Raw genomic sequence first — 16,263 nt, 5'->3', positions numbered from 1 at the left:
AAAAAAAAAAAAAACCTTTGGGTCTTTCACAGCAACACAAAGAGAAAGGACAGTCTTCTCAACAACTGGTATCTACAGATAGGAAACAAAACCTTTACCTAAACCTCACACCTTATACCATTAAGTCAAAATATATTATATATAAATAGCAAGCACAAAGCTATAAAACACTTGGGATAAAACAGATAAATACTTTCATGACTTGGCATTTGGCAGAGATCTTAGACATGACAAAAATCCACAAAGGAATCCAAGAAATATATACTTATAAATAAATGACTTTATTAGAGAAAGATCTATCAGAAATGTCAAGGGTAGAAAAAAATCAAAGACAAGTGGAGATGAGGAAAAAATATTAGCAAATCACTTACTGAAATGCCTTCAGAATATGCAAAGATTTCTTAAAATTCAATAGTAAGAAAACAAGCAACTCAAAAGTAGGAGGGGGTAGCAGGGCGATGGTGGCGCACGCCTTTAATCCCAGCACTCGGGAGGCAGAGGCAGGCGGATCTCTGTGAGTTCGAGACCATCCTGGTCTACAGAGCTAGTTCCAGGACAGGCTCCAAAGCCACAGAGAAACCCTGTCTCGAAAAACCAAAAAAAAAAAAAAAAAAAAAAAAACCATCAAAAGTAGGAGGGACTTGAACATGTACACTGCACAAAAGACGTAGCCATATGATAAATGGAGGAAAAAGACACTCTGGAGACTGGAAAGACCCGAGAGAGGGCAGTGGTTAAGAGTTCTGGCTGCTCTTCCAGAGGACACAGGCTCAATTCTCAGCAATCACACAGTGGTTCACAATGGTCTGTAACTCCAGTTCTAAGGACCCGGGGCTGCCTTCTAGCCTCTATGGGCACCGCACACACAAGTTGGTCAAATCCATACATACACACAAACAAAACATACACGCAAGATAAACCTAAAAAGTTAAAACAACTGAAATGAAAACATAATATCGGGTTATTAGAAAACAGCTGTGTTCACACAGGGAAATACCATTCTGTATTTAGATGACGGGTATTGATGTAATCAATAGACACATCTCACAGATACTCAGGAGTGAAGGAATCAAACTGCAAAGGTTATATGTGGACAATTCTATTAATGGCATTCTCAAAAAAGAGAACACAGCCCAGGATGTGATAACAGTGGGTTTGCATTGAGTTCCTTGAGGTGACAGAACTTTCCTGCCTCCTGATTAGCATAAAGGCTACATGAATCTGTATGTGTTAAATCTTCAAATAAAAGCAGAACAGTTATTTTTTTTTACTTAATAAACAAATAGTACAAATTTATTTCTTTCCCCAAACACTACCCCACTTTGGTTTTTCAAGACAAGTTTCTCTGTGTAACAGTTCTGGTTGTCCTGGAATTAGCATTATAGACCATGTTGGCCTTGAACTCAAGGAGATCCTACTACCTCTGCCTCCATCACCGGGCAAGTAGTACAAATTTCTGATTAAATCTTTTCATTAGCAATAATAGGAGAGAAGTTCTCAACTTGGTAAATGGTATTTATCAAAACACTACAACCTGAATCATGCTTAAACTATTAAAGCATTACAGGGGCTGACAGGGGCTGGAGAGATGGCTCAGAGGTTAAGAACATTCACTGCTCTTCCAAAGGTCCTGAGTTCAATTCCCAGCAACCACATGTAAAGAGGCTCACAACCATCTGTAAAGAGGTCTGGCGCCCTCTTCTAGCCTTCAGGCATACACACAGACAGAATATTGTATACATAATAAATAAATAAATTAATTAATTAAAAAAAACCCAAGGCATTACAAAACTCTTGTGAACACGGGAACTCCACAGCCTGCTAAGTGACGTGGCTCACTCCTGATCTTCAGCAGGACTAGAGGTTTCGTTTTAGATGATGTAACCCCACATGGAAACCTAGTATGAAAGCCGTGGATTTTTCTGCATACATACAACAGGAGCATGAGCCAGTCACTGCTCTGAGGAACAACACACAAAGCTCCAAGAAGACCTCAAGAGGATGTGGGTAGGCAGATTCTTTTGTCTTGAGGAAAAGGGGACTTCCCTCAGGGTTCCCCTGAAAGTGTGAACCACGAATTTACTGCAATCCTGACTGAATGCCAAGAGGTTCCTTTAAGCCATAAAGGGGGCTGCTCCAGGGAGCAATTTAATCAGAAATGCCAAAATTGTATGTGTATATGCGTGTGTGCAAAGTCACTATGCACAACAAACCTCACACAAGAGATTTCCTGGGAAAGACAAGAGGGTGGCTGCTCTCCTTCGGAACTGAGGAGGAGACAGGTCTTACAGAGGGTTTCTTGGGGGAAGAGTTTTCCAGAATAGAGATTTCCAGGTAGAGATTAGGATTTCAAGTCCTGAGCTTGGGGCAAGCCTGGGGATTGGTGGGATTTTGAGCTCAGGCACTGGTAGGTTTTCAAACTCAGAGATCAGTGGAGATTCAGATGTGAACTCAGACCTTTTATCCTACACCATGTGCAGGAAGTAACTCAGAGTGCTCCAGAGACATTTTGTTTTTACCATTTGACAGAGGCAATCAAAATCCAACAAAAAGCTAATACACTTTAAAAACATGTAGTTTTGGGTCTTGTTATGTAGCCCATGAAGGAACGGACTCTTGCCAGCCCAAGCACAGCAAACAAGGCTCTGGCAGGCCGTGCCCTTCTTCTCCACTCCCTCTGCCTTGCTAAAACCAGTTAGACTACATTTCCAAAGATAGCCACCAAGGTCTATTTCCTTATTTGACCACTTCCTCCTGAGGCCCAGCTATCAAAGAACTGAAGTCCAGCCCCCTTTGGCTCACCTAATTAATATGCCCAATTAAACACCTCATCCTAATTCAGAGTTTCCCCTTTTACCTTTAGTACACCACCATTTTCCTATGGGGCACATCTGTCTGCTCTCTCTCCAGAGGCAGTCCTTTGTCCCCCTCTCGGACAAATATTCCTGCTTCCTCTCCCTTGTTCCTGTCCCCTTTCCCTCTATCTCCTGTCTTTGTCTCTTATTCGCTACCCTTTGTCCCTCGGCTGTTTTTAAAATAGCTATTATTTTTTAATTTTTATGTGTATGAGTGTTTTGCATGCATGTATATCTGTGTGTGAACCATGTGCATGCCTGGTGTTCATGGAGGTCAGGAGTGAGATCCCTGACACTGAAGTTACAGATGATTGGACAGTAGGCACTTATGTGGGTGCTGGGACCACAGCAGCAGAGCAGCAAGTGATCTTAACCACTGACCCATCTTCCCAGTCCCATCCATCCAATCCTCTACACCCGCCTTTAAAGGACAAGGTCTCGCTATAAAGTCCAGGCTCCCTCAAACCTGCTGCAGTCGTTAGGCCTTGGCCTCCTGAGTGTCGGGATGATAGATGAAGGGTCCAGGAATAAGAATATAAAAATGTAGATTTCAGAAATAGAAATGTAGAAATAAAGAAATATAAAGTTGTAAGCATAGGAGAATGAGAACAGACTCTCAGCAGCTTTCTCAGTGACTTAAGGGTTAACTATTAACAGTGGGCTACTCCGCTTTACAACCCATAGCTCTATTCATGAGGCCAAAGCATCTCTCTGCAAACTGAGAGCTAGCCTATGGACATGAGCTGAGTCAACTTTTAGGTAACAGATATAGAACCTCCGGGTTACACATTATCCCTGCTATGTGAGACTGGCAGCATCAAAGGGCAGAGCACAGGGCTTCAGCAAACACCACCTGGAAGGACCAAGGTAGGCAACAGATCAAGTACAAACACTAGTTTAACTGAAAACTCTGTTAACGGAGATTGTTAAGTAAGGCAATCTGTATCTGAGTTTTACCTCAAGATTGTAAAAATTCCTTTGTTCAGACCTAATGCCTGGTGCCCCTAGTATAAAAGCTGGGTTCAGAAATCGGCCTTTGCCACAGCCTTACAGAATCCATCTCTGGCTGTGATCTCAGCTAGCTGATAAGCTTTTTGTGCCCCATGGAGATTTTTTTTTTTATTTTTTCCTGGATTTTGGAATAAAGCTTGCTTCTGGTTTATTAAACTTTGGTGGTCTGTCCCGTTTTTGCGTGACCCCCCCTGGACCCAACAATGGGTGTGAGCCACCACATCTAGCTTCCCTCCTTCCTTCATGGTTCACAAGACTCTGCTATTCACATTTACAGCGACATGTTGGCATTGGCCTCCCCAAACCTCATACTGGCCAGGCTGAATAGGTTATCTGGAAAGTCTGTAAGAACCAGAATTAGATGAAGATCTCAGTCTTGGGGATCAGTAACCTTCCTGGGCCTCTATGGAAAATGTGAGCTTCTATTTATTGCTCAGAAGTTTCCTCCAAGGTTAAAGCCTTCCATCATACTGGGAAACTTTAGACACAGGATTTAAAAGTGAAACAACAGGATCTTATAGGGAAGGATGTTTACAACGTGAAAACAACAGAATGTTCTAAGGGGAGGTGCCCCGCTCTATCCTGGAGGGACCAGAAGAAAACATCTCAAAATTGCTCCAGGAAGTCTCTGAAACTGACCAAATTAGCTAGAACCCTCCTCCCTCAAGAGTATTTAAACAGCAAAGACTGTTCTCAGATCAGCTTTGCTTCAGGAAGATGCAAAGACAGAGGAGAGCAGCTAAGCTGCCTGGGAAAAGTTCAGCCCAACCTGTTGAGCTGCTGTAGGTTGTTAACGTGTTCCAGGTTTCCAGCTGTTATAAACTGTCACCTGTGTTGGCTCTTCTAAGTAAGCCCAGGAAAATGTACTGGTTCACCAAGTTGGACTCTGGTGATAGCTGTAATTTGTTCTATCCTTGGTTCCCTATCTGGGGCGAGCAGATGTCTATAAATGTCTCCCCAGGAAAAGCGTGCTTCTGAAGCGCAATGCCTTTGATAACTCCATCAAAATATCACCTGTTTTCACCTACCTATTTCACGTTACAGTGGTCACATTTGACCTTCACAAAGCCACATCTGACTCCGTGATGCCGCATACGGACAGGTACTCAGGAAAGCACTAGGAAAACCAAGGTTGAGACACCCTGAGCCTGCATCCATGTAGCAACTGAGGGCCTTTGAAGGGACAGACACCATCTCCCTAAAGGAACGGTCTGTGCTGAAGCTCTAGTCTCAAATAACAGATATCTCACATCCTGCCCCACTGATCTCACCTGGAAGGTGGATGGCACCAACCAACTTGGAGCTGAAGATGTGTTTGCTACTACGGTGGTTTGAATGAGAACAGAGTCCCATAGACTCATATATTTGAATGCTTGCTCTGTAGTTGGTAGTGCTGTTGGGAAAAATGAGTTGTGGCCTTGTTGGAGGAGGTGTGTCACTAGGGGTGGGCTCTCAGGTTTCAAAAGTCCAGGCCATTCCCAGTTAGTTCCCTCTCTGCCTCCTGGCTGTTATCATGTAAGCTCTCAGTTACTGCTTCAGCACAATGCCTGCCTTTTGCCATGCCCACATTATGATAATCATGGACTCTACTACCTTCTGGAGCAAATGCTTCCCCTCCTCCCCATGCTGCCTTGGTCATGGTGTTTTGTCATGGTAACAGAAAACAAACTAAGACAGTTACTCCCCATTTGCCTATAATGTAACTATACCCTCACATCTCTGAAATGTGTAATGACTTGCCAAAACCAGGAAGGAGGTGGCTCAGTGGACTAGCACACTTGTGCAAGCATTGAGGACCTAAATTCAAATCTTCAGGACCAATATAAGAGGCCAGATGTGAGCCAGCCGAGGTAGCACATGCCTTTAATCCCAGTACTCGGGAGGCAGAGGCAGGGGAATATCTGTGAGTTCAAGGTCAGCCTGGTCTACAAGAGCTAGTTACAGGACAGCTAGGGCTGTTACACAGAGAAACCCTCTCAACAAACAAATAAATACATAAAAATAAATAAAAAAAATAAACCAAACCAAACAAAAACAAGAAAAGAATCCAGATGTGATTGTACATGCCTGTAAGTCCAGTAAGGAGAGAGGGGGAAGACAGGAGGATCATAAGAGCTTGTTGGTCACTGCCTAGCTCAATTCAGTGACAGACTTATCTCAAGGGTAAGGTGGAAAATGGTGGAGGACATTTAAATTTAACGTTTTCCCCTGGCGTATATACAGCACACAGAAACTAATTTTGGTCACTAACTTCTTGCCTTCCAACTTTAGTTTTCTCAGGTTTGCAAGACTTAACTTTTATAAACTCTAAGTCTGACCAGTGCTTTTTCCCTTTTGTGGGGGAGTAAACTGTTTAAGATAAGAAGCTATCATTTCTTCAGCCTACTGATGCTTCCTTCCAGCCATCATTGTTGTCATACACAGCTTCAGACCCAAACCCCTCCTCTTCGACAAATCACGGTATTCCATATGCTTGCCGAATTCTAGAACTACATGCTGGGTCAATCTAAATGAAGTTCTGGATCCAGAGTAACATTTTAGAAGTGATATATGGAACAGAGGAAGGGCTGTGAACCCAGGAGCACAGACGGATGGACAGACTGCACACTCGTGTTCTTGTGTTACTGTGATACAGTGAGCATGTGCTCCTGAGCAAAGGTGAGGCATGTCTCAATGGTGAACATCTACAGCAGTTCTCAACACCACAGAAGCCCCTGGACACCCATGAGGTCTGATCCCCTGCGGACACCAGAATCTAAGGGTGCTCAATTCTCTTTTACAAAATTATTTTTATTTTGTGTGCATTGGTGTTTTGCCTGCACATGTGTCTGTGTCAGATCCCCTAGAACTAGAGATACAAACAGGAATGAGTTGCCATGTGAGTGCTGGGAATCGAACCTGGTCCTCTGTAAGAGCAGCCAGTGCTCTTAACCTCTGAGCCATTTCTCCAGCCCCCAGCCAATGTTTTCTTGTTTTTTTAATAGCACACCCTCTTGAATTCTCGAAATCAATTTAGGTGATTTGTGTCAATTATACACTGTGGCCAGGCATGGTGGCCCACACCTTTAATCCCAGCACTCAGGAGGCAGAGAAGCAGGTGGACCTCTGTGAGTTGAGGCCAGTCCCGTCTACATAGAGAATTCCAGGGCAGCATGGACTACACAGAGAGGCTCTGTCTCAAAAACCCCAAAAGTCAAAACCAACTCAAATCAGTTAGGGAATAAGAACAGGAAAAAAAATTTTGTGTGTTTTTATGACTATTTCATCCCTGGATGACTGAGCCTACAGATGGAGAAGGCTGATCATACTCCGTAACGCATTATCTGCTGTGCACACGCACAAGTACTTCAGGTGAAACATTTCCAGTCCAGGAGATTTTAGTTAAGTTTTTCTTCTGCTTTTATTACAAGCATATAATATTAATTGGCAAAACACTGAATACAAGCTTCACTATCATGAAATCAAAACATTAAGCAATATTCCAAAAAAGATTTCAGACAAAAACTAGCCACTTGATGGTACAAAAATTACACACTAACACAATCATAAAAAATGTAAACTTTCAAATAAACAGTCAAAAATATGAATCTGCATCATTTCATACACCATGCCAGTTGTTAGCTGTGGCTGCATTCCAAGGTGGGCGCACATGGTGCTGCTGTCTGTGACCTGATGTTACTTTCACTTGGGAAAAATGTGTCTGGTACAAGTTGAGAACCGGAACTGACACATGCTACAGTGACACACACGTCAGTTATTTCTCCAAATGTGCTCTCGGGTGGGAGTAAGTGACAACAGGTGTGAACACTGGGCGTGAGGGCCACAGTCCCACACAGCTGTTTCTGATGGGAGCCTGAATGGTAGTAATTCCTACCTGGAGGAATGAAGATGTGCAGACTGTGGTACAATTAAGTGGCTTTCCTAATCTATGTATCCCAGTTTATTTACTTGGTGTATTTAATATCAAGGCAGAGAAAACTTTTGTTTTCATGTTAAGGTCACATGTGATGTGTTGGGATTTAAATGATTTCCTGAGGAAACAGACATATTGTGTGTGTGGTGTGTGTGTGTGTGTGTGTGTGGTGCGTGTGTGTGAGAGAGAGAGACTGAGATTTCGCTATCTGCACTAAATTTACTTTCAGTGTTTTAGAAGCATATTCAATATCCATATACAAAAGCAGAACTCATTGGCTCATTCTTGGAACATTTAAGCTAACGATACACTTCAGAGCACTGTGATACACCACCCTGTATGCCCTCAGAAACAAAATACACCAGGCTCCAAAGATTCTGATGCCAGGGCAGGCATCAGGGGCCTAAAGGTCAGCACTGCCAGGATGATAGGTGGAGATGATGAAATCCCAACCCCCAGGATGGCCCAGTCACAGACTCAGCTCAAGGACTGGGTGTGCCCACAGGAGACACAAGCCTAGCATGGTGCCAACCTCGTCACTTCCTGCCTGGCTGCTTATCTTTTAATATTGATGGAACATATCTACACACACACACACACACACACACACACACACACACACACACGCGCACACACACTCACTCTCAGTAACAGCATTCTTATAATAATAACAGTGAAAAAGGCAAAACCAAATAGCTGAATGCACAGATATCGAAATTCCACCTATATTCCCTTTCAATTTAGTAGAATCGATGCTAGATCACAATTTAAACACACTCTAATAAATGCATGTTGGAACCTATTGCACAAAAGCATAAAAATGCTCTTCATCCCTATAAAAACATACAAACCAAAGGCTACAAAAAAAGTAAAAGAAGCTTGCAAAACATCTCACAATTTTATCTTATATGCCTGTAAATAAAGCTGGACCACAGAAACCAAACAACTGGATGGGAAAATATGATAGAAGGCTTAAAATAGAATAAATAATTTTATAAAGTTAAGTTTTCTTTTTTTAACCCCCCAAATCTTAAATTCAATATTATATATTCTATCTGAGATTTCTATTTTCGTGAAAATGGTACTGAGCGAGACCACGTGCTGGGAGGCTGGTCCCAGGGCTGCCAGTTGGATGCATCGGGTTTCTAGCATCGGCAGCTATGAAAACAACTTCACAGGAGCTCCGCCTGCTGAGTAAGCTGGACAGGACCAATCACTAACTGATCCTCGTGTTCATGCTGGAAAAATAAAGTTCGGCCTTGGATGTCACATGGAGCTTGGCAGGAGTGAAACGAGGCGCCCAGAGCTTCCATCTGACGCAAGCTCACTCGGCTTCATCTAGGAGCGAGGTAAGGCTACAGGTCAGACCAGAGGGCAGAAGGGCATCGGGAAGCTGCCTGCAGAGCAGACAGGCGCATGATGGAATCTTAGAAAAATAGGTATTTTTGCTGCTGAGGTTGATCAGGTTAACGTGGTGACAGAAGCAGGGCTGTTGGGGCGGCGGCGCCCAGCTAGGACATCGGCTGCGATGTCCGCCTCACTGAGTACTTAGAGCTATCAACTTAGCACCATAGCAAAGTCAGTGATTCTAAAAGTAGCTACAAAGTTACAAATATAGATCATGAGATTATACAGCCATACTAAGTTTGATCTGAACTGTAAATTAACTTTATTTTAATTTGGAGGCCTCTAACTGTCTAAGTCTTCTTTAGTTTCACCACATGGGAAATACCTAGATTCTAATGTAACTGCATGGTGAGAACACGGTCTTGCGGATGCTTCAGCAGCACTTGTGTTCTGAGGTAGACAGGTAATATTTACGCATGAACCCTTGTGTAGTAACTCTAGAAATGATTTGGATGAACAGCAAACTCAGGAAACTGACAATCCAAACAGTCCTGGACTCAAATAGAGAGGTGAATTTTGATCAATTCCAAACAAAGAGCTTGCTTTTGTTTTACAAGGTCATACATTAAGGATTCCGTTAATTTGGATGTTCTATCCTTAGGAACATTAGGTCTCACGAGTCGCTGCTTCTGACACTGTGAGTGAAAGAGGAAGTGGAAGAGTGGGCACTGATAAACCCAATCCCAACTGTCAAAGCAATGCAAGAAAAATTCCAGTTGCTAAGGCGAAGACACAGAAAGCCTGGCCCCAAGGACACACTAAGATCCTCCTCTGCCCACCAAGAGCAGAGCTAACCCTGGGATTACAGGGTTCTACGATTCCCACGGGGCCTGGGAGGGCAGGAAGTGACTGAGAGAGGTCCCTGGGAACCCCAGGCCATTATCCCTTCTCTTTGCTCTTGCCTTCATACCCCTTAAGAGAGAACAAAGTTGGATATGCTGGCATTTACTCTCTAACCAAACCAAACCAAATAAATTACACGTGAAGTGGGAGGTTCACAAACAGTATCCTGTCTGTGACCGGAAAAATGTCTGCTGAGCAGGTTGCTCAGTTACTTTTCATAAAAAAGGGGTAAAAAAAAAAAAAAATAGATCTTAACCCCGTGAGCAGAAAGGCAAGCCTGGAAATACCAACTGCCAGGAACACAGAGGTTAGAGGTCACCTCCCAAGTGCCTTTACAAGGTCTCCCCACAGGAGGGCTTGTGCTGTTTGGAAAGACAAACAGCCACCACCACGTCTTGCCAGCTGAAGGAAAACAGAAAGCGAAAGGCAGGACCTTCCACGATGACTTCAGCAAGCCAGCGCTGCACCAGCCATTTCACCCCTGACTTGCCTTACGGAGGGGCCGGAACTGCAGCACAAGACGCTGGGGACTGAGGCAGGGTCTCCCCTTGCCCAGCCAGGATACACAGTACAAGACTCTAATTTGGGAATGGACCTCTGCTGTACTCTAGAAGGTGGGAAATTAAATACCATGGCTAAATAATAGTATTACTGCAAGCCTCTTTGGGTATACTTTAAATTAAATTTTTATATATCTCTTCAGTCTTCAGGAAGCTAAAGGCAACATAAATATATACCATGAAAAGACTTTCAATAACTTAGGAAGGACTTAATGAAAGCTTAAGTGTTTCTGAGGCTTATAATGAAACCTAATCCACAAATTAAGCCAAAAGGAACTCAGATTCTCAAGCCCCGAAAGCAAGCAGAGGCGCTGCGTGTGGTCACGGATTCACTTGTTCTCTGGCCTGTGGACCTGAAGCAGAGAGGAGCGAACTGTGAAGTGTTTTCATCCTCTGTAAACACGTGCTGGTAGTGTCTTGTTGGGAGTGGATTCTCTCATACAAAAGTTATAAATATTCTCTATTCAGAAATCTGGTCCACATGGCACCCAGAGGCAACATTCCACGGCACATTTTGCCGTGTAGAGCATTGGGTGTGGGCTGAGTCTGGCTGGGCTTACAGCAAGTCCATCTTGGGTCTGTAGTGTAGCAGGAGGGGCGCCTTCTGTAAGACAAAAGAAAGGTGGCTGAGGGAAGTAGGAGGGGTCCACACACTGCGCAAGCAACGCCACAGCTGAGTCCAGTTCTGGGGATAAGGAGTAACTCTCATTGGCCTCAGGTGCCCCGGTGGTAACCTGGGTGCTGTTTGGGGCTCACGGCAGGGCCTGTGCAGCCAGAACTTCAGCTTGTTCCTCCTGCCTACCACACTAGCTCTGGTCTTTCCTGTGCAGTTTCCCAACCCTTGCCCTGGTCAGCTACTGGTCCTCCTGGTCTTTGGCTGGCCCAGTTGTCTGCATCCCCTTCTTCCTGGGCAGCACCATGACTAGAGGTGGAAGAGCTGCATTCCAGTCCTAGGCAGGGACCATAATACCAGTTCCTGAATCAGAAAGGTACCCAAGAGTTTGAGAGTTTGCTCCACTGGGGACTCAGGACTGAGTGGGGTGGTGAGCAAACACCCTGGCTGGGTAGATGGTTCCAGAAAGACAGCTGCTCACAGAGTGTCTGCAATAGAAGACACGCACAGCAAGTAAGGACCAAGAGTCTGTCTCAAACCCGGCATAGGAAGAACCACCCGTCTCACCTTGAATCTCCACCGCGTAACAACCACGAACTTGAGAGTGTGGTCCTTGCCCAGAATCTCCTCGTTGCATAAAATGTCCAGCTGGTGGGAGAAGGGGCTTCGGTTAGGCACATATTCAACCTACCTTTTGAGTGAGGCCAACAGTGATAATATGAACAATACGCTCACGTGTTCCTAAACAAGCCCCTCCCCAGCCATGTGGGAAGGTGGCTTGTCTGCTTACTCACTTACCTGCATCATCCAATATAGAAGCCAGCTGCAAACACGAGTTATAACAGAAAAGGAACATTTCTGTTAAGACCAAAATTTCTTCAGGGGTCAAAGATATAGTGGTGTACTTCACGGCTGTGTTGCAGTGGTCCCAAGAGGCTTAGCCTGGTTGCTCTGAGCATCAATGACCCTGGCTTGTCCCTACCCCAGTTCTGGGCTTCTCTAATGAAGTCCTGGAAGCATCACAGGTGGACCCACTGCTGGATCCCACGTATTGCACCTCAATTCATTGTCCTCCCCCTAACTGGTAGTGAAATGTAAATTCCTGTGTTCACCCACTGACCCTTGAAGGGCCCAGCCACCAGCAATGGTTCAGTAAGCTATAGCAGGGACTCCAGGTTACCCAGACAGCAAGGTGGGAAGTCACACGACAATTCCTCTTAACATGCAGAACACAGGGCCTGGTCCATACGGAGTACATAGGACCTTATGCACAGAGAACACACAGGGCCTTCTTCACACACAGTTTTCACCATGGCTTGGACTCTTTCTTACTTATTTAATAGACTTTACTACTTAGAGCAGCTTCAGGCTCCCTTGTCTCATCTTATATACATGTTCCCATTAGACTAAATTACTATGGTATGGGTTATGTACCCTGTCCTTCAGTCTGCGAGGAGGTGAACCTGACAGCACCGGCCCCCACTGCTCCAGGCCCTTACATATCTGCAGATGGTGTCTGAGGAGGGGCTTGGTGACGTCTCACTGTCTGCTTTTTAATTTTTATTTCCCTACATGTGTGAAACGATGACCCAGATGGTATTGTTATCTCCCTAGGCAGGGGAGAAAGGCTGTCCTCACAGGCCATAAGGAGTGTGTTTCTTGTAAACAGTGATGAGTGGAAAACCAGGCTTAGCATCCATGAGAGCTCACCTGACTGCTGTCATCTTTACTAAGTGGTATGTACATTTCACAAGGTGCATATAAACCACTGTCCCAGCAAGGCATGATGCCCTCATCCAGTTCCTATGACTCCCCTCCTCATCCAATGTCTAGGACAGTGCTCCCTATACTTCACACAGCATTGGGGACTGCAGGGCTCTGAGAACAGTGTCACATCCACCTGGGATACTCAGGAGCTGACAGCGGTCTTCATGGAGAAATATCCCTGCACATGACAGGTAGTCTCCCCTTGAACTTCCTGATGTCCCTGGTTCTGTACAGCGCATAGAAGCCACTTAAAGTCAAGATGAACATCTCTACCTTCATAGGATCCAAGGCTCCCCTCTACCTATTTCCCAAATAAACCAAATCTAGACTTGCTTTTTCCTGTGGGCTCCTGGTAGTGAGTGTCAAGTTAGGTTCTCATTCTGTGTCTGCCACCTTCTCCCCAACCATTTGTATGGTTGGCTCAGAGCTGAGTGATGGGTTCCTGGGTTTGATGAACAGTTCTGAAACACCACTGTGACAACTGCCAGGAATGTTCAGTGTGGCTATAAGTAAGCAGCAGACTAGGCAACCGATAAACAGTTAAAATAGTAACATAACAAAATATTAACATTTTTAATATAACACAGTTAGCAGTTAATATAACTGGTTAACAGTTAGTATGTGCTAGAGGCTGGAATTCTGCTCATAATGTAGGCACTTGCTGTCACTGCAGGCTGTAATAAACCAAAAAAAGATTTCCCAGGTACCAGGTCACGATTTAAACAGCTCATGATTTAAATGCCCTGCCTCCCAGCACCATGGGGCCGAAACGGAGTTTTCAGCACATGGATTGAAGAAGACCCTCTTGACCCATGGCTTCTAGGGCCTTGTGGCCAGGTCATTTCAGTCACTGCCTGTCATCTCCCATTCCCCTGACCTGTGTCGAAAATCTTCTACTTCATACTAATGAGGATGCTTGTCACTGGGTTTAGGCTTAGCAGATAATCTGAGATGTTTCATTTCAAAATCTTTAAGATGTTACATCTGTCAAGACCTTCTTCCAGTGGGGTCTCACCCACAGCTCCTGCTGGGATACTGGTCCAGTGGCTAGCACAGCTCTATATACGACTCCCCAAACTATTCTCAATCACACTCACATGTACCTGCAGCAACACGCCAGACCTTCTGTCTTGACCGGGTCCTATGTGCCTTCTGAGTCCTTTTCCACACAGCCTCAGAATTCTCCTCTGGCAACACTGAATCACTGACCCTTCCTTAACACAGCAGGGCCAGCTCCTGCTGCTCTTGCCTGACTGCTCCTCAAGCCTGTTTCTGAGCACAACTGTCACGAGCCCCCACAAGCTCTGGGTCTCTGGATCTACTTTGTTTTCATGTCATATCCACCTACCACCCACCCATTCATTAAATTAAAAAACAAAGTTCTGGGACCACAGAGATGGCTCAGTAGTTAAGGCTCTGAGTCCAGATCCTAGCACCCACATTAAAAATCTGGGCATGAGCCAGGCAGTGTTGGTACACGCCTTTAATCCCAGCACTTGGGAGGCAGAAGTAGCTCAAAGTCAGCCTGGTCTACAGAGAGTTCAAAGGACATCAGAGCTGCTGCAGAGAAACCCTGTCTCAAAAAACAGAACAAAGCAAAAACAAACCAACAAAAAAAGCTGGGCATGATTATGCATGAGTCTGTAACCCCACTGTTACGGAAGAACAGAGCTAGAAGGGTTATGAGATGGGGCTGCCAGCCAGGCTCCAGGACACAACAACTTCCTCTGGGCTCAGCTCACAGACACCTCTGCTCCCCCCCACCCACAGACACAAAACCCAGAGTTCTTTCTTATGTGCAACTGTAACTTATGCTCATACAATCTAATCTCTGCTTTTCACTGTTATTTCTTTCCATACTACCTGACGAGATAGAAAACACAAATTAAGATTTGATTTTTTTATTAAATTTTTCAAAGAAGGAGCTAGAAAAATGACTAGCTCAGTGATTAAGAGCGTTCTGTCCACATGGTGGCCAACAAATGTCTGTAACTCCAGCTCCAGGGGATCTGATGCCCTCTTTTGACCTCTGTGTGCACCGGCATGCACACTGTACATATGCATGCAGGGGAAACATTAAATAAATAAATAAACAAAGCTATCTTTTATGAAAAACTAGTTTCTGCTGGGCAGTGGTGGCATATGCTTTTAATTCCGGCACTGGGGAGGGAGGGGGCCCAGAGGCAGGCAGATCTCTGTGAGTCTTAGGTCAGCCTGATCTACAAAGCGAGTTACACAGAGAAACTCTGTCTCAAAAAAACAAAAATAAATAAAATAAAATAAATAAATTAAACAAACAAACAAAAACTGATTTATATATGGGGCCAGCAAAATGGCTCAGTGGTAATGGCACTTTGTTGCCAAGCCTGACAACCTTAGAGTTTAATCCCCAGGATCTCCACAGTGGAGGGAGAGAACTGACTTTTGTAAGCTGTCCTCTGATCTCCGTGCAAGTGCCACTGCACACGTGTACACACACACACACACGAAACCTAATTAAAACGTTCTTAAAAGAATCTCCAAATAAGGCTATTAAAAAGAAGGGATATATATATATGTCTTTGGCTGTTATTTTAGCAAACAAGACAGGCGAGAAGGACCCATCCCAGCTCTCTGGCTGATGGCTACCTCATTGAAGGAGGAGAGATTGAGCTTCTTGGCGATGAATTTCTTCAGGTGCAGCACTGTTGCTTGGGCTGAGCATCGGATCCACTTCCGCTTCAGGCCCCGCAGTTTGCTGCTGTTGCATTCTAGACAGATGCTCACCTGGAAGAGAAAGGATACGAGGTCAGACTCTTCCTGGACGCGCACAGTTCCTATGAGTACTGGCCTGGCCTTTTGAAATCAGAATACTGTAGAGGATTTTTACCTGTCATTTTATACTTCCTTTTAAAACCTCCTTAGAGTCCTTGTGATGCTGAAAAACACTCTAGCCTGTCAACTTTAGTTCTCTTAACTTACAGTCACCCTGAGAGTTTTGTGTCTGTATTTGCCAAAGGCACTGAGTCCCTTATGTTCTCAAGTGGCTGCCCCTGTCAGGCAAGCCCTGTACCAACGAGGTTTGTGAAGGAATCCAGTGTGCTCTTGACATAGAACAGCCACGAGCAAAGCCTGGGCCTGACTCTAAGAAGAGTGCTCTGGGTGTCACTGTTTTCCAGGGTCAGAGCACAGGTGTGGTGTAAACCTAAAGTGGATCACTTGTTGGCTAACAGGTCAAGGGTATAAGTGGATCAGTTGTTGGATCCTAACAGGTCAAGGGTACAAGTGGGTCAGTTGTTGGATCCTAACAGGTCA

At 44.7% G+C, this 16,263-nt stretch overlaps 1 protein-coding gene across 4 annotated transcripts in view; it reads right to left on the bottom strand.

Moving 5' to 3' along the window:
- Positions 1 to 9,838: 9,838 nt before the first annotated feature.
- Pcgf3 (polycomb group ring finger 3) overlaps positions 9,839 to 16,263 on the bottom strand; it is a 43,509-nt gene continuing 37,084 nt past the window's right edge. For all 4 annotated transcript variants that reach the window (XM_026785076.1, XM_013350930.2, XM_026785077.1 and 1 more), the window contains 3 exons: positions 15,598 to 15,735; positions 11,770 to 11,850; positions 9,839 to 11,193 (listed from right to left, as the gene is read on the bottom strand). In XM_026785076.1, the coding sequence (XP_026640877.1) occupies positions 11,146 to 11,193; positions 11,770 to 11,850; positions 15,598 to 15,735 (267 nt within the window). In that variant the 3' untranslated portion in view covers positions 9,839 to 11,145. The remainder of the gene's footprint in view (positions 11,194 to 11,769; positions 11,851 to 15,597; positions 15,736 to 16,263) is intronic.

This window comes from Microtus ochrogaster, linkage group LG1 (assembly GCF_000317375.1).
Source record: "Microtus ochrogaster isolate Prairie Vole_2 linkage group LG1, MicOch1.0, whole genome shotgun sequence".
Classification (NCBI taxonomy): Eukaryota; Metazoa; Chordata; class Mammalia; order Rodentia; family Cricetidae; genus Microtus; species Microtus ochrogaster.
This window is presented reverse-complemented; position numbering and strand designations above follow the sequence as displayed.